This window comes from Eschrichtius robustus, chromosome 1 (genome assembly GCF_028021215.1).
Source record: "Eschrichtius robustus isolate mEscRob2 chromosome 1, mEscRob2.pri, whole genome shotgun sequence".
NCBI lineage: Eukaryota > Metazoa > Chordata > Mammalia > Artiodactyla > Eschrichtiidae > Eschrichtius > Eschrichtius robustus.
Window position 1 is genome coordinate 2,198,640 of NC_090824.1, and position 18,610 is coordinate 2,217,249.

At 47.4% G+C, this 18,610-nt stretch overlaps 1 protein-coding gene across 7 annotated transcripts in view; it reads right to left on the reverse strand.

Annotated features, from left to right (window-relative positions):
• Positions 1–8,166: 8,166 nt before the first annotated feature.
• Positions 8,167–18,610, reverse strand: part of MARK3 (microtubule affinity regulating kinase 3) — a 105,150-nt gene continuing 94,706 nt past the window's right edge. For 4 of the 7 annotated variants that reach the window (XM_068540051.1, XM_068540032.1, XM_068540080.1 and 1 more), the window contains 4 exons: positions 17,121–17,378; positions 13,209–13,235; positions 11,878–11,922; positions 8,167–8,711 (listed from right to left, as the gene is read on the reverse strand). In XM_068540051.1, the coding sequence (XP_068396152.1) occupies positions 8,366–8,711; positions 11,878–11,922; positions 13,209–13,235; positions 17,121–17,378 (676 nt within the window). In that variant the 3' untranslated portion in view covers positions 8,167–8,365. The remainder of the gene's footprint in view (positions 8,712–11,877; positions 11,923–13,208; positions 13,236–17,120; positions 17,379–18,610) is intronic. The other 3 variants (XM_068540071.1, XM_068540061.1, XM_068540042.1) reach the window with 2 other exon arrangements.

Consider the following 18,610-nt stretch of genomic DNA (forward strand, 5'->3'; position numbering starts at 1 on the left):
TACAATTTCAAAAAAGAATAAAGGTGGTCCGTACTCATCCATACTTGAAATTGTCGACTCTGCTTGACAGGGACCACCTGGGCTGCGCACCAGCAGTCACGGCGCCAGTGCCTGTCTTGGAGAGGAGATGCTGTGAGCAGAAGTCGGGGCCAGAGGTCCCGCCTCCTCCTCCTTCCTCGAGACCAGACCAGAAAGGAGGATCCAGATGCTGATGGCTTTCCTCTATTCTCCAGCATCAAAGACATAGGATAACATGCCTTTGCTTTTCCAGTCCAAACATTCCAGTGTTTTGGTTCAATTCATTAATGCTGTGATACTGGGAAACTCAACCCAGCAAAACGTGCCCTACACACCGAGCGAGGTCAAGACAAGAGGATGTCCTGCACAGCCTTTCAGGGTAACAGGAACTCCCACCCTCTACCCATAGGCTAAGTCGGTATGTGACAAGCCATGAGACAAGCCCATGCCAAGCCTCCAGAGCTCTAAGAAGGAGGGGAGAGGACCAGAGACACAAAGAGAAGCCAGGTGGGCTGAGGGTGAGAACGCTGAAGACTGGGGGCAGCAGGTGACAGCTGAGCTGGGTGCTGAAGGACAAGCAGAGACTGGCCTGGGGACCCGAGCCAAGTAGGGACCAGCACAGCAGCCCCCAGGCTGCACAGTGCATTCAGGGAATGGGGTGCGCCTGGGGCTGGAGGAGCAGCCCACAGCTCTGGTGTTGGGACATGGCTCTCAGGGGCACCCTCTACCAGAGGACTCCTGGTGCCACGCTAATGAACACAACCGCATATGCTCCTACTTCCCAGCTTATCTCCATGCAGAACATGCCTGCTCTGAGAAAGTACTCACACCTCCCCACGCCTGCTGGCAGTTCCCTCCCGAGAGAGAGGGAGGGCAAGTCAGTGCAGACCTCGCTCTGGAAAGAGGTGGTGAGCCAGGTGCCCCACACTAGGATGCTTCCTTTCTGGTCCCCAGGACCTGGCTTCCCAGGGCAGCAGGGTCTCATTTGGTCTGGCAGCAGAACTCTCCCCCGAAGCCTGCCACATCACTGCCTAAGGAAGTGTTGGCCCTAAGTCCCCTTAACAGAACAGAGGCGCATTGTCTGAGACGTGCTTTATTGGGATGGCGACAAGAAAGCCTGTCCAGCAGCATGCCAGGCCCACCGCTGCCCTTACACGTCCCGAGCTGGAGGTGGGATGGGCCCTCCGTGCCTGCCTTTGTACACACTACGCCCTCCTCTTCCACTGAGCAGACTTGTGGGGCTTCAGGCCATACCTGTCATCTCTACGTGCCTCCTCCACCCAGACTGGGCTTCCTGCTTGGCCCCAAGCCCTGGTGTTCCTTCATGCAGCGCTGGCCATACCAGGTTTCAAGGCTGTGTCTTTGTACTTCTTCCTGTGAGAACGTGCTTCTAGAGGACACGGGTTTTGCCTTATTTTTGGATCCCCAGAGCTCAGCACAGGGCCCTCCAGAGTAGCTGTCCCACCTTAAACCCCCCCAAGTATGAATGTCAATGAAGGAATATATGAACATAAAAACAATGATAGAAAGTCTTCACATCTTGTCCTGAAACATCTGAAAAGAACTGGGGCAGTTTAACTTAGAGAAGCAAAATTCAGGGATGGAATACAATTTTTATCTTCAAATACTTGAGCCTTGACTAGTTAAAGGCTAGTCAAGGAGAGTAGGAGAGATTCCCAGGGTGGTGCAGGAAGCTGCTGTGCATCTGGAAAACGCAGAACCAGCCCGAACTCCTCGCAGCCCTCTGGCACTGGAGGCACCCAGCAGAAACCAGAGAAGTTCCTGATGAGCAACTGCAGACTTCCCTTCTGTGTGAGGGACGATTCTGGCTTAAAATAACACTCAGAGATGGGTTAAGTGGGTGGGATGTAGAGGGAGCAGGAACGTACAAATGGCACAGGGGAAGAGCCGTGGTATGATCGGTCGTCTCTTTTCTTGGTGACACCCCCAGGAAGGCCTCTACTTATCACCATAACTAGAAACCACAAGAATGAATATCCAGGGAGCTGGGAGAGGATGTGAGAACCTCAGAGTGTGCAACCACTCAGCCCCATCACACAAACAACCAAAAAAACAAAATAAATCAGCAAGGTGACCAAACCAACGCCGATGGCATCAGAAGTGCCCAACACGGCCCCCAGTCTCCCCTGCCCTCACCCCAAGAGATCCAGGTCGTCTCGGCAAGCGTGGTCTGGCCTCCACCCCAAGGTGACCCTGCTCTGTAGGAGGCTCCTGCGCATGACAAAGAGTCAGAGCGGGGGGCCACCGTTAACACGCAAGCGAATCTGACGGACCACCTGATTGAACACAGCTCACACGCACTGCCGACCCTCAGGTCGCTACTCTTTCAGCAGTCTGAAATCCAAATGCTACACTGACCGAGCGATTCTTTGTGGCGTGGGACGGAGTACGGCACTAAGCCAAGCGTTTCAACTTGCAGTTTCACATCTGATGGCAAATGTCATGTGATGTGGGGCCTCCTCCTGGTACGTCCCCAGGAACTTGCACGGTCTGAGCCCCACTTGAGCTGAATGACACCATATGGGCATCAGTTATACAGGCAGCTGGGTGAAGAGTACAGTGCACCGGTCACCTGGACTGCAGGCTCCATTCTCAGCCCACCTCTGGGCCTCGTCTATAAAACAGGAAAGGCTTGGAGAGCTGCCGGACACCAAGGAGGATGGGCCTTGTACAAACCAAACATGGCTTCCCACAGCTGCTGCCTGTTTCAGCCTGGGCCGTCAGGGGACAGGCAGCTACAGGGGAAACTCATGAACAGCTGCCTCGTGCTTTCCAGATCTCTCTTGCTTGCGCTCCATCATCATCCTGAGCCTCATCACTCAATGAATACTTATTTTGTGCTGTGTACCAGGCGCTACTCTAGGTACTTGGGTTACATGAAAAAAAAGGGCTTACATTCTAGTAAGGGCAGGAGACGAGAGACAGAATAAATCTGTAAATGAGGCTGACGGTCAGGGCGGCAGGAGCAGCAGGCGGTGAGAGGACAGAGCTGGGCAAGCAGGCCCGGAGAGGCCAGGGCCGGCCTTGGTGGAGGCGGCGCTGTCGGCTTCCTGTCTGCACGCTCACACCAGGCCTGCTGCTTCTCCCCGTCCTCTGCGGACACTGGCAAAGGCTTGGGGCTAGCAAGGTGGTGGCACAGGCCCGTCAACTTTCCGAACAGCAGGCTCTGAGCCCAGAACTCTACACTTTAGACACTGGGGGAATGTCCTTATGAAGTCTCTGCTGGCAGGGCAGTGTCCCCCCGAGAGCCAGAGTGTGCAGTTCAAGGACTTCTGCGCCTTGGGCAAGCCGGGAGGGAAGGGAAGAGGACCGGCTGGTGTTCTTTACAAAGGCCTGCGCCTGTGCGCGCTGCCGTCTTCCAGACACCTGCCAGGCGCCCTGCTCTGCACTGGCCGTCTGGTGGACCCTGCCAACAACCCAGAGTGAGATACTCTTACAACATGCTGACTTTCTGAGGAGGAAACCTGAGGTTCAGAAGCTGGAATCTGGACACCAGGCTGCCCAGGTCAAGTGCGTACACCTCTAGGCCACGCTGCCCAATTCACTTTTAAACAGGGCTCTGAGTCTGCCTGGAGGGAATCCCGAGGTCCTGCTTCGGCATCCGCCCTGCCCCGGCCTTCCTGGCCTCGCAGCCCCTGCCGCAGCAACTAGCAGGGACTGGCTCAGCGCCCCCGCTGTGGCCAGGGACTCCCCTACTGCCAGAGGACCTTGAGTTCACAAAGGCCTCCTCGCAATGCCCACCCTGCTATCTGTTCTGGGCCCTGAAGCCACCCCTGAGAGTCTGGCCCAAACACAAAGAAAGGTCTCGGACTCTCCCACCACAACCCACTCTCCACGCACATCACATCTCCTCCTCACCAGGTGAGCTCCCTTCCCTGGGGACGTAAGTCTGGCCCAGATGTCCTGCTTGTGCTTTTTTTTTTTTTTTTCCTGCCGTGCCACACAGCTTGCGGGATCTCAGTTCCCCAACCAGGGACCGAACCCGGGTCCTCGGCCGTGAGAGCGTGGAGTCCTAACCACGGGACCGCCAGGGACGTCCCCCTTTCTGACTGCTGAGGGCTGTGATGCTGCTCTGTCACATGTCCCCCAATCTCACCAGCGGCCGGGCAGCCACCCTGGGACGCCGCCGCACCACGCAGCGAGCCCTGCCTGTGAGGAAGCGCCACCTCTGGCTGGCTTCTGGTCTCTCCGCGTGGCAAACCAAGACCAACTCACGAAGCTGCTGGACTCTGGCCTCCTCGATGACTGGCAAGGACACCCGGGGTCTGCGCTCGGGGACAGTCACACCTGGACTCACCTGTGCACTGTCAGGACACCTGCAAGGCATGTCACCCTCTTTACGTCGCTCCCTTCAAAGGCAACCATTTCCCTCCCCATTCAAAAGTGGCTGCTGAGCTGTCTGAAGGATCCCATGGCAAGTTAGTAATAAAAACAAAAAACAACCCAACAACAAAAACCAAAAAAAGCAAAGTTCTGGACCCTCGGATCCAAGCCCTTCCTCATTGCTGCTGCCCCTCTTGCCTGAGCCCGACCAGAAGAGAGAGCACTTCACAGGCATGCCTCCCACGCCCGTGTCTCCCTGCTGCTGCTCGCGGAAGCCCCAGGTGCTCCGTGGAGCCCACGGTCACCAAGCGTCACTCACTGAGCAAGAACTGCTGGGAGAGGGTACTCCAGGGACAGTTTCCACGGCAACGGTAACTTGTTCATACCGCAAACGGAGGGAGATTTTTCTTTTAAACATCATTGTTCTCTATAGAGTTTTGGAGAAACATATGCTGTGGCAGCGATCACAGTTGTGCTTCTGAAAGTTAGTCATGTTTCTTAACAGTTTTCTGCACGGGTCTTCACTTTTAGAAACAGAAGGACAGCCTGAGAACAAGGCACGTCATTAAGAAACGTTGTCTTGGTTCCTCTGATTTGCCTGATCTAGATGAGAGGAAAGTCGACCTAACTGGAAGATAAGCCTTATTTTCAAGAGTAAGACAACACTCTGATTGTCAGGTAAATAAAACCAGTAGTACTGCCTCGCCAGGTACCTCACCTCACTTCTGAGGGATTCCAGGGAAGTAAATGAGGAAAAAAGTGTGGCTTTGTCTCAAGTAATCCAAGTACTCCAGAATATTCCCTTTCAAAATTCACCGTAGGGGACTTCCCTGGTGGTCCAGTGGTTAAGAATCTGCCTTCCAATGCAGGGGACGTGGGTTCGATCCCTGGTTGGGGGACTAAGATCCCACGTGCCGCGGGGCAACTAAGCCCACGTGCCACAACTACTGAGCCCGTGAGCTCTGAAGCCCGCGTGCCACACTAGAGAGCCCGCGCTCTGGAGCATGTGCGCAGCTAGAGAGCCTGTGTGCCACAACTACTGAGCCTGTGTGTTTTGGAGCCCGTGTGCCACAACTGGAGAGAAGCCCACGTGCTGCAAAGAGCCTGTGTGCCGCAACAAAAGATCCCGCGTGCTGCAACTAAGACCCAACGCAGCCAAATAAAGTAAAAAAAATTCACTGTATGGAGAATAAAAATGCCATATCCTGAGGACGTAGTATCTCAAGGACGGACATGGGCCCCTCAGTAATGGATGAGATTTCATGTTTTAACCTCAGTGAAGGTAACACTACCTATGCTGCCACTAAACTCAAACCTTCATCAATAGAGCCTTTTACATACAACCAGTTCAGATGACTTCTGCAGGTGAATACTGGTACTACAAACACAGTTTCTCATTGGATCAGTAACATATTAAGATGCAGATATGGCTTATGACAAATAAGTAACCAAAAATAATATGAACATTTGTGTCTGTATAAAGAGTGGCCATTTCATTAGGGCATGTGGTAAACTAATTTCTCCTAAAGGAGTTTAACTTCTAGTATTCAATTTGTCCTTGAAAACATAAATATGGAAAACAATTTAAAACACGTCTAAGGCAACAGGATCAGAAGAAACTCGGTGCAGCCACACCTTCGCTTGGCAGAGCTCCGCTTCACCCCCGCAGCTCCCACAGGGCCATCTTGCACAGGAAGTCGTGCACACTGAGCTCTCGGAAAAGTGCATGCTGAAAGGGGATGGGTCTGGAGGAGAAAGAAAAATGCCTCAAGTGAAAAAAGGAGGGGACTTGTTTTGTTTTTTTTCCTGTGATCACAAAGGTTTGAAAGTACCAGTAAGGTGAAAATGACTGGCTCTATTGTTAGGTCAAAGGGCACTGACCCCTCCATCCTTCCCTGACCCTGGCTGGGGACCACAGGCCTGGCGCTCCTCCCACCACAAGGCTCTCCCGCCAGGCCCACCTCTTCTCCCCGTCCTCCCCAGGCACTGTCTCTGGGGCTCGGCACTGGTCCTCTCCTCTGCTCTGATGAGCTTCTCTCTCACTTGCCGAGGGTTCCTGGGGTCTCTCCTCAGTCTCCACCTGTGTGTAAAGGTACCTCAAACTCGATGTGTCCAAACCTGTTCTCCCACCCCCAAACTCTCCCACAACCCGTCCTGTTCCACGGGCAGCAACCCTCTCCTTTCTGCTGCTCCGGCCAAAAACTAGACGGTCATCCTTGGCTTTTTCTCACTTACCCATTTCTAATCCAGGAGTAAATGCAGTTGACTCTTACTTCAAAACATACCCAGAATCCAACCACTGTCTCACCAGGGCAGCATCACCTTTGACCTAATTATGGCCGACAGCCTCCAAACGGCGTTTCTGGCTTCTCCTCACGCCCTGGGATGAATTCGCAACACAGCTGCCAGAACAAGCGTTTGAAAGCCTGAGGCCACTCTTCTTCTTCTGTTTGAAGCCCCCAGCTGCTCCCATCTCAGAGTAAAAACACATCTGCATCGCCTCCGTGGCCCAGTTGGCACCCTGACCAAACGCCCTCCACTCTGCTCCAGCTCGCTGGTGCGCTCCGGCCTTGGCCAGACGCTCTTCCGGGAGACGTGCGCGGATGCCTCCCTCGTAGCCACGCCGCTGCTCAAGCACCCCATCCCCACCCGAGCCCCAGGACCTCTGGAATGCCTGACCCTGCCCTGTGATGTTTTTCATGCCATTTACCACTTTGTTCCATACTAGATACTGTACTATTGTTCACTGACTGCTCTCCTATTAGGGCATACGCTTTAAGAGGCTAGGGATGTATCCCAAATACCCAAAACAGTGCTCTGCCTGTGGTAGACAGTAAGTATTTGTGACTGAGTGACTGTCCAGACTTTCATACTTGGACCACCACCGACAAACCCAGAACCCAAACAGCACACCAATTAATGTGATAATATCCCTGTGAGATTAAAGCATCAAACTGACGGATGAGTTCATTACCCTCTTTATGTAACCATGTAGGTGTTGGGAAAAGGCTGTTGAGTCTAACTCATGTACTGAACCACAAAGAACAGGAGAGGAAAATTACATACTTCATGCAGAACAAACCCAGAACTGCCAAGGCCTGGCGTTTCTCCACACGGGGGTGTGCCGGGGCTCCCGAGGCCGAGGCTGACGGCCACTCCCGACTCCCATCCTGCTCAGGTCACCAGGAGGGCCATCTTCTCCCTTTATTGCCTTTGGGGAAAAAATATGCTAGAAATCACAAAATGTTGGGATCCACGCTAAGGAAAAAGTGGCCCAGCCTTCGCACACTTTCCATTTGCTTTTGTTCAACTTGGTGGTGGAGGCAAAAACACATACTTTTAAGTCACTGCCTTAATCTGAGTCTTAAATACAGTATTAGAAGACAATGCAAGATTTTACTGAGAAAAAGTGAATTTTTAATTATCTTGTGAATCTACTTAGAAAAACACACACAAGCAATGTTCACAACTATAAATTTAAACCTTTTGCACTAAAAAAAGACACGAAACAACAAACACAAAACCACAGGCATGAACTGTAAACCTGCATTAATTACCAACTAGTCTTAAAGTTAATTCTTAGTAGTAATTCAGTATTTTCCTCCTTGGCAATTTTAATGTTTTAGCACCAAATAATCTCCCACAGAGGTACTCGTAACAACTCTGGTTGCCAGTGTAAGGAGATGCTTCCGTAGCACTACTTCACACACACACCGTCCACTCTCACACCCGCACAGACAGGAGGCACGTGGAGATGGATGTCACACGCTGACTTTCAGGGCAATGGAAATAAGACAGAGGGCACACGTGTCACACGTCTTTAATGTAGTGCATTCGTAGAAAAAAGGCCAGCTTTCGCTCCCAGGCGTGCTCTCGTCCTTATATTTTAATATCATGATTTAGAAGATGCAGACGTTATTGCCTAAATATTATTCTATACATTTCCATCAGTGTTCAGGAAAACACTTTAAATTGCTACTTAATTTACACCATAATTACTGGGTTACAGCTTTAGCTCATTGGCAATTTTGGAAGCGATATTTTTGAAAGCTATGGACGTCCCTGATATCCGCTTAAACCGGACCCCGTTCAGAGACAGTCTTGGCAGCTTGCACACTTCCATCTCCCACTGCACGAGGCTCTCCGCGTGCCCGTCGCCGTGGACACAGAAGAGCAAGAAGCGCTCTCTCTGCTCGTAGTCACAGTTATTGGCGTCCAGCACTTTGCGGATTTCCCGCATCATGTCATTGGGATCCATGGAACTAGTGGTTTTCATGCTCCAGGTAAAGCGCAGGGAACGAGGTTTTGCTTCTTTGTTTTCCTCCTTTTGCTCAGCAGATACGTTGCGACTGAAAAGGCACAGTGGCAGGTTTATTCTTAATTGCACAGGAAAACCCACCTTTTCTACTCTACCCAGCTCATGACCAACATCTTCGATACAGCATGATAAATGACTTCCACGTTTTTCCCGCATAGGCTCATGGTTGGTAGTCTGTTCCTTTGCTAAGAAGTACTCACCTATTTCTCCACAACCCCCTTCCCGTCCCAATCATAAGCCACAGATGGAAAAAATCTACCAGGCCGAAAAATCTGCACCAGTCAGCCGGTGAAAATTAAGAAAGTAATTTGTTAAACAGAACCCTTGGGAGCAGGCAAAGTGGAGAGCGAGCTGAGCACGTCTCCAGAGCCCAGCCCTTGCCATCCAGGCTGGCTGCCGGCGGCAAGGGGCCGCAGGGCCCTTCACAGGCCAGCTCAGGGAGGTGGCGGCAGCAGCCCAGCCACCAGGTCCGCTTGGCCTGGCTGCTTCTCCTACCACAATTTTTAAAGATTCAATTCATCATAACCTCCACTGTAACTGTTACTCAGGATAACCAGTGACTCAACACAGTTGAAAATCGCTTTCCCGGCAAACGGCCCCAGATGCTGAGCACAGCTAGGGAAGGGGGTGGGCCATTCTCAGTCCCCTACTACCACCTTAGCATTTTTCCTTCTACTTTGTTAATTTAAACTTCCAATTTCACAGTTAAAAAGAATTCTTAGATGACACTACCTTACTACTGAAATAGGAAAATGAAATGTTGAGGCTTACTCAAACTGTACAGATTCACAAGGTGTAGGCTGTGATCCCAGGCACGGCTCTCTCAGGAACTCCAACAGGCACCTACCATCTCACTGCTCTGCGGTATTTAATCATTACTGCCACAAACCGTTACTGACATTCTCAATTCGGAGGGTGAACACCTAACATGCTTGTGCATTAAAAACTCACAGTGTATGTATGTTAAATACACTCAATCCTATGGCAAATTCATCAGAGCTGAGAGTGGGCCATAGGTTTTACTATGTATATAACTCTCCCTGTCATCCACCTGCTAACAGAATATTCAGTTTGGTTCACACCTACCAAAACTGTTTGAAAGCTTCCTAAGTATAAAATGCTGTTAAATACTAAATAGGTTACAAAAAAAAGCAAAAGCTCTCTAAGCTGGGGTCAGGGGAGGAAAGACTAAAACACAAGGAAACAGCAATAGCACAGGTAAGGCACGGGCAGTCAGCTAGAGTCCCAGAGAGGTGGAGCCCGCCTGACGGGAGGAGTGCAAGAGAAGGGAGGAGTGGAGCGCAGGGAAAGGCAGGGGGCAAGATGAGAAAACAGCTTCGGGGCGGGGTGGGGTGGGCAATGGCATCTGAGAAGAGCTACGAAGGGCCCATGGGATTTCAACAACATGATTGAGGTGGGAGAAAGTCTGTGTCTAGAGCAGAGGAAATCTCTTAAGCGAAGGCAAGGAGGTATGGAAAGCACAGAACATGTCGAGGGACCCACGGACTGGAGCTGAGGGCGCAGTCCCCCCTACCCCGACAGCCGCTGGCGTTTACTGAGCCCTTGATCCTCAGCACACCAGGAGGTGGGTTCTGTGAGTCCCTCCCAACTATGGCTGGGGAGACAAACTCAGGGCAGCTAGACTTGCTCAAGGGCAGGTTGGGGGATGCTGCCTGACTCTCACCCCGAACTTCTATATCAACTGAGGGATTTGTGTGGGGGGGAAACTGGGGCTGCTGAGGCCACACAGGGACTTGTATGGACATGGTCGGCCAGGCGATGGGGCCACTGCAGGTTTTCATTCAGGGTAGTCATATGATCAGAGCTGTGTTTTAGGAAGACCAGGAAGAGATGGGCCCAAGAAATGGGCTAACAAGGACCTGAAACAGCATGGTGGCGACTGGCATAAAAAAGGGCGCAAGTGGAAGAAATCTGGAGTCCTGAGCCCATCTGGTGACTCCCCCCCGCCGCCATATCCATGCAATGACAGGTACAGAAAATTTAAAAGCAAAACACTCAACTACATAATCACTCTTTTTTTTTTGGCCGCACTGCACGGCTTGTGGGATCTTAGTTCCCCGATCAGGGGCTGAACCTGGGACCTAGTGAAAGCACAGAGTCCTAACCACTGAATTCCCTACATAATCATTCCCAAAAAAAAAAAAAAAAAAAAAAAGACATCTAATTTGAAATATGAAAATTCTCCTAGGGAATTTCCTAGAGGTCCAGTGGTTAGGACTCGGCGCTTTCACTGCCAGGGCCGGGGTACAATCCCTGGTCTGGGAACTAAGATCCCACAAGCCACATGGCACAGCCAAAAAAAAAAAAAAAAAAAATTCTCCTGAATATTCTGCTTTCATTCCTTGAGACTACGACTATGCCAAGAGTTCTCACCAGGTCGACAATGCTCCAGACTCCCAGACCTCACCTTGGGTCAGGAGAGCTCAGAGGCAGGAGGAATGCGTTTTTGTTTTTTTTTCCTAATTACAAAAGGAAATTTATTTCAAAAGCATAAGGGAACATTTACATTTGAACAAGGGTATATACAGGTGTCTCGCAAAAGAAAACTAATCCATGGCACGAAGTTTTTGGTTCAAATCTTTGAAACAGAAATAACCTAAGTTGTTTGTGCACTATTGCCTTAGGAAAGGGAAGGGGAACAATGAGGTGGTAAAGGAAGGAACACAGTCAACTTAATATCAAACTTTAGAAAGTAAAGTCACTTCTGCTTAGCTTTGAGTTTACAAATATTAAAAAGAAAAAGAGGGAAAAATTACACTTAATGTTCAAATTTATATAACTGTAGTCCCAGAACAGCATCTATACTTGAAATGGCTTTAGGCCACTGGCTGATCTGCCGCTGAGGTCCAGGCTACCTGGTCACAGTTTTCAAATGGCAATTCCACGTTCCTATGCCTAGGAATGCGTATTTTAATACCCAAACACCAGTGAGAACCCAGGTGGGGCTGGGACCCGAGGCTTCCACCAGCAGGTGGCTGCAGCACTCCAGCGCCCTCATGTGGCTGCCAGGTGCCGGCGGCAGCAGCAATGCTTCCTGACCACATACTGCTGGTGGCACTAAGCAATCCCACTTGGAGCAGGGATAGATGCAGAACGTTCAGAAAAGGGTGTTGCCTCTGCCGCAGAAATGAGGTAAATACCTATAAAATATTTTAAGTAAAAATCGTTTCCCTCACCTTGAGCCCTCATATCTCCCGTTCCTCTCATATTCAGTTGGAAGCCTCAATGAATAGAATGTAGAAGCACAGAGAAGTGGGAAAGAGAAAAGATATCTTACACACCAGTACATGACCAACCCAAATATAAACACAGACATCATAAAATGAACAAATCCAAAGCACTTTTTGGTCACCAGCTGAGCTTATTAAAACTCGTACTCTTGTAGGTGTGACTCTGCCAGAGGCCATCCCCATGTGTTCATGAAGGCCGTGCAAGAGGCTGGCTGCACACCTGCTTCACATACACAACAGGTATTCCTGCCCAGCTCTGGAATCTGCGCACACTCACGGCCTTCAACTGGAGGTATTCTTTTTAATCACTACCCAAAGTATAGTGGGTTTCCAATTAAATAATCATGGAGTGGAGTTTCCCACAGGAAGAAAGCACTCTTCCCGCGGTTTCTGATAAAGAGCTCACGTGAGCAAAGCCTCTCCGTGACCCACTGGTGGCCTCCACATAAACACCCACACCCTGGCCCTCCGGTGGGCTGAGAGGAGCAGGCACGGCGCGGCTGCAGCGGCAGCTCTTCCCCTCAAGGGTGTGTGCGTCCCGAGACAGCGAGCAACGCTTCTGGTCTCTTGAGCGTCACCACCAGAAAACTATCTACCTAGTAAGAATAACATTTACTACAGCGCTTTCAGTAAAAATGAGACATACTTTCTTCAGAGGTTGGTGGAAAGTGCCTTTTAGATACAATACTATTCACTCTTCAACTCTTGGAAAATATTAAAACATTTCTGCTATACAGTTGCCCACGTCCGAATTTCTGAAAAACCCCAACAAATGAGGTTGTAGGTGCGAATTTTACATTTATTTCCAGTATCAGGATATTAGCTGATTTATCTGTCATTTTAAAGCCTTCTGCTAATGCAATCCTTCATGAAATAAAAAACGACAGCTAACACAATTACCACTTACCGTTTGCATGCTTGAGGCTAATCATTAATTGCACATTGTTACTGAACATCTCATTCTTCAAACAGAAGCATGCTAAGTGTTTATTAGTATGAAGACAGAATTATTTGGATGCTAAATAATTCTACCAAAGGAAGAAAATGCACAGAGCATGCGTAGGCCTCTTGTTACATGGGTGCCACAGTCCCTTTAAAAATGCCTGACAGAGTTAATCTCTTTCTTTCCAGCTTCCTTTCAAAGAAGTATTTAGTTCTCAGCAGAAAGTTTAGTGTTTAAGGAAAAAAAACAGGGCTAGAAAGCCAAACCTGATGTTAATTGCAGGAGCCATTTCAGGGTGAGGATTGAAAAAAAAATGTGTATATATAAATCCTACCTTTTGATAAACCTGAATGACATGTTTCTAAAAGAAATTAAGCCAAAAAAAAACATTAACAAAAATGAGTTGCACAAGTTAAATAGTCAATTACAGATAGAACAAAAAACAGCAAGTAAAACAGGGCTCCTCTCCTGTCCAATGAACAATGAAACAGCGACATTTGATGAAAAAGTAAAATTATCACAAATAATTGAGTATGTGATCTTTTAAACAGAAATATTAAAAAATCTGTACTTGTAAGAAAAAATTTAGCAGTAAACATTGACATTAACTATAATTAAATGTTTTAAGGTTCTTCAGATGGGTATACCTTAAGATAATAAAATTCAACATTTTGTGTTAAAGTCATTTGCAATGTACTAGAAATAAAATAACATTCCTCAACTTTCTTCAGAATATCTTATGAACAAAAATATCACCTTATACAGAAACATTAAAAATTTCATTATAAAAATATTTATCCATGAAGAGAATCATTACGTATTTCAGGAAGATGATTTAGACATTAACAGAATGTCTGTTACAGTGGTTTCGTATAAATCACTTTTTAAGAAAAAAAGTCATTGGAGGTTAGGTTTTTTTCCCTTCCAGTTTTTTTTTTTTTTCCCTTCCAGTTTTGATATAACTGACATACAGCACTGTAATAAGTTATTGGGAGTTTAAAATGAAGTAGACTTTTCAGAGCTTTAGATATCAAAATGAATGAAAATTAAATGACAACAGTGGGGGGTTCATTTTTATGTTTTATGTAATAAACAGAAAGCTGTATTTAAAAGAAGTGACTCTGCTCGTTAAAAAAAAATTTAAGGAGATGCTTAGGTTGTGCTGAACAGAATTTGACAAAAGAAATTTCAAACTATGGCTCAGGCTTGTATGATCATGCAATAAGCATTCCTGGGTGAGTGTGAGCTGGGCTTGTCAAGCTATCTCTAAATCTCAGTTCTGAGACAGAGCACAGGAGGCACTCAAATGTACCTGAGGATTGACTGAATTAATAACTTCCTTCGTTGTTTTTTTCCCCTAATTTGGGATGACTTTTGCATTGCTTCAGATACCTACCAATTTTAAAAGTATCTAACTGCTGGAGATAACCGCCAATCACTCCATAATCAGATCAAAAGTAGCATACAGCAGGATTACACACAGTAGGAAAGATCATGCACGTGAAAATTGATTAAAAGGCCTTTAAAACGTATTTTCATTTCCGAATTTTCTACCTGAGAAAAGTCAAGGGGACTGCTCAGGTACCATAGGACTGACTTTCTTAACGTTTCCTCCCTTAAATCCCTTGAGGTATAAAGAGGAGGAAGCTGAGGGCTCAAGGCTCTCACACGCCGGCCCGGGACCACGTGGATGACTGAGGAGCACAGAGGCACCTGCGTTTCCGCCCGGGCTGTCCCGCCTGCAGAGTATGGGCGACTCTGAGCGCCCTGAGCCCATAGCTCTCTAAAGCTCTCACAACATCCAGGGCACAGCCAGGAGCAGAGGGCGAGTTTTCTGATGCCAGTCCCACCACGTCACAGCAGGTCTCCTTGCGGCATCTATGTGCCAACACCTGAGCCTTTCCGGCACTAGAACTTTAACCCTCACAATTATTGTTAGGAGAGGATAAGAAGTGATGCTGCGGCAGCAAGAACTCTGACTGCGTTTAAGAATGAACCGACTACAGCTGAAGTACAGCACCAAGGGAGGCCACAGGCCTCAGTCTGCAAACTAACAAACAGAAGACTTTCTGTAAAAATTTTGGGGTGGAAATTATAAAATCAGATGACCCCCTCTAGAATATTTTCAACAAGAAGGCTCAGCCTTCAATTTCAATTCAAATACATGAAATAAATTTAATTAGAAAATGTGGGAAAAGGACTCACGTCTGTAACAGTGCTTTACCGTTTTCTGCCAGGGACACTACATAGTGGGTTCAAGGCTCTTCTGGAGCCACGGATCTGACTCAGCACTCTTCTGCTGTAGGATCTTGAACATGTGACTTAATCTCTCTGAACCTTGCCTCCAGTTTCTTCTATGAAACTGGGACAATGTCTATTCCACAGGGTAGATTACAGAGATTAAATGAGTGTGTGAGAGAGAATGCATGTGTGTGCATACACACATACTTATTTATGTATATAAAATGAGTATTCCTACATCTATAAATCTACAGACATCTCTTTAGCTTAGCACATAGGAAGCATTCAGTATATTGTGGCTGATGCTATTTTTAATCAATGATAGTATTAAGATGACCAAAAAAAACCACGAAGGAGGCAAACAAATAAATTCAAGGATTTTAATGATGTGCAAGGCTTTAAAGAGCCCATTATTGACCAAAATGTAAGGACACAAAGCTGATTGTCCTGTGACTGAAGCTTAGACAGACCTGACTGCCACACATCCCTTCTGTGCTCGGGAATCAGAGGGCAAAATATCAGTTGACATTAAGCAGCCTAGGCTCCAAGGAAGGAGCTAAGGCACAGGGTGGCTGGGGATAGCACCTGGGATGACCCTGAAAGGAAGCAATGCGTTATTTTGGGGGTCATCAGACTCTTCTTGGGTTGAACTCATTGTCTCTCTTGCTGGCCACAAATGGGTGCCCCAAATCTGGCAAGGCCCTTCAGACCATTCTGCTCTTCTGCCCAGCCCAGAATGGGATGTCTCAGCAAAGGGGCTAAGAGAATAATAGGGTAGACCAGAAACTCTGGACTCCTCTGACCTCTAGTCAATGCTAGTGGATATCAGAAGTCCTCCCTAATCTGGTATTTGACATCCTGACAACGAACAGATCATCTGGGGAAAGACAGTTTAATGTGACTTGTCTAAGTTTTAGATGACTGATTTAAGATAAAATTACTGGGGGAGACTGAAAAGTGATATTTAGCTTACAGGTTAAATAAAGAAGACGGCACGGAACAGATCAGTAGGCTAATGGGCCACAGGGAGTCAGAGAAGAGAGGAGGAGGACGTGTATCATTTTAGACTCTGGGAAGACCCCACTGTTGTTCTGTGAAGAAGACACAGGTGATGAACCAGAAGGTCTGTAACAGGCAAAACCTGCAGGACACCTCAGACAGACTAATCCACAGAGAGGCTTAAGTTCAAAGAATTTCCTCTGGGTGTCCTGGAACTGCAGGGGCTCTCAGGTTTCCTGGCTAAAGGTGCCTTTGCTTATAATGCAGAGTGTTATCTTTTCTTTTTCCTCTTATAGCAGCCAATGTTTCTAGGCTTTGCAACTGCTAGACTAGATTCTGGAAATAAAGTTAAAAGTACCTCAAGGGACCTTTAGAGATTTCCCAAGGCCCCAACTGACAGTCTACGGGACATACAAAAGATTTTATACATGACCAGATACTAGCTTCTTCCTGAGAATAAGGCAAGGATTTTATCTCCAAAGCTATTCAATATGGAATGCTACCTTCTTCTCATTATAACTCAGGCCAACAGAGAGAACAACTTCAAGACTGAAGCTCTAAGAAACTTAGTGCTCCTCAACAACACTGGAATGCAACGAGAGAAGAGGAAATGTCTCTCTCCTCCGTGTCTAGGGACGATTACACCATACACGTCTTCCTCAGTGGCTACTTATGGGGCGCCAGCCCCCGGACTACACTGGATCTGGGGTTTTGCTAAACTGAAGTGCACACACCGTGCAGAGAGATGTGAGATTAAAAAGAAAAGTAATTAAACAACAACAACCTCCCAAGTGCTAGAGAACTTTTAGTGTTGTGAAAAGACTCTGAGCTCTATAATTTCTCTTCTGAAAGGTTTTAAAAGTATAGCGTTAGATATGCAAACCAGAACAATGTGAGCTAAAGACAAAATGAAAAGCATCTGGGCAGTGGCTTCACACAACGAGGAAGACGACACTTCTCCTTCTGCCCTTGTGTTTGCTCCAACCAGCACCACCTAGGCACTTACCTCCTTGTGAGTTTGGAAGTTAATTTACTAAAAAGATTAGTGGAGCCTCGGCTTCGAGTCTGCGACAATGGTGTGGCTTCATGGGACAGGCTGGGTGAAGCAGGCGGGCCGTTATACGTGGCAGTGCGCCGCTCCCGGGGCTGGCCGTGGAAAGTGCTACGACTGGCAGTGCCTCTTGGGAAGCGGGTTCGATCTGGGGTGGTGGTGCTGCTAATACTGTGTGTTGAAGCAACTGGAGCTCTCTGGTCAGGAATAGTGCTTTGAGATCAGAAAATGACAGATTCTTAGATCTCTGTTCACAAAACCCTGGCTTTGTAGCAAACATGGCACACAAACATTTACAATCACAATATACCTTTGATATAGAGTGGAGAAAACCAGTTATATAAATCCAGATCCAAGGGGTATTTTATAGGACTTAGGAGCAAAAGGTAAGTTAAATGGCAAAGGGTACCAAAGGAATAGTACATAAACAAAACCTCATGGAGTTTAAGGGAACAGTACACACATATTTTCAAGGACAAGATTAATGCAGGGAAATTCTAGAACAAAGAACAGCTAACTCAAGCTTTTTTTCCTTTGCTTCCCTCTCAAATTGCTTACATGCAGAGAACCTTGCCAATACAAAAGAAATAAAGGCTATGCAGGTGAAATTGAAGAATAGGCAACTAAAAAGTTTTGGAAGCACAAAAATGGCATAAGTACTGTAAAATTCCACATGCTGAAAGCAACTTGGAAAGAAGGGGGAATTTCTTGCACCCTTTATAATATGCAAAGGCATGAAGACACAAAGATGACCAGGGACACCATGAGACAGGATGCGCTTAACTAAAACCACACATAGGAAGGACACTTTGTAGACAACTGGAACAAAATCTTGGACTATAAAATCCACAGCACAAAATTAAGAAGCAGTGGGTACACATTAGTTTCACAAGGAATGTGCATTTTTCTTACATAGCCTTGAAGTTATCTCCTTCACTGTCTATTGGAGGTAACATCATCTTGGGGCGCCCAGAGCCTGACATGGACATCGACTTGTGATGTCGCAGCCGACAGGTGGAAGATGTCTTACAAACAGAGGCAGGGCTAGCTGCGTAAGCGAACATTTCCATCAGGCTGGGAGGGGGTTTGGGTTCAGGCAGAGGCAGAAACAACAGTATGATGGACTAGTGACAAAAAGAGCAACTCTTGTTCAAAGCATATAACCTTCCTCCCCAAACCATCTCGTCTTTGTCAAGGAACAAAAATCTCTTAAACCTGTTTTGGGGATTCTGGAGCAATTGCTAATCTGTATCTGCTTTTTTTAAAACAGCAATTTAAAAAGTTTATTAGCTTTAAAGAAAAGAAAATAACATCATACATGTTTGAATATTTATGTGAGAGGGACGATCTCTTCTGAGCTATGTATAAAATTAAGCCTACCCTAAAAGAGATGCCTCCATTCAAATCAAAGTGAATCTATAATATGAGCACACTATGCTCTTGAC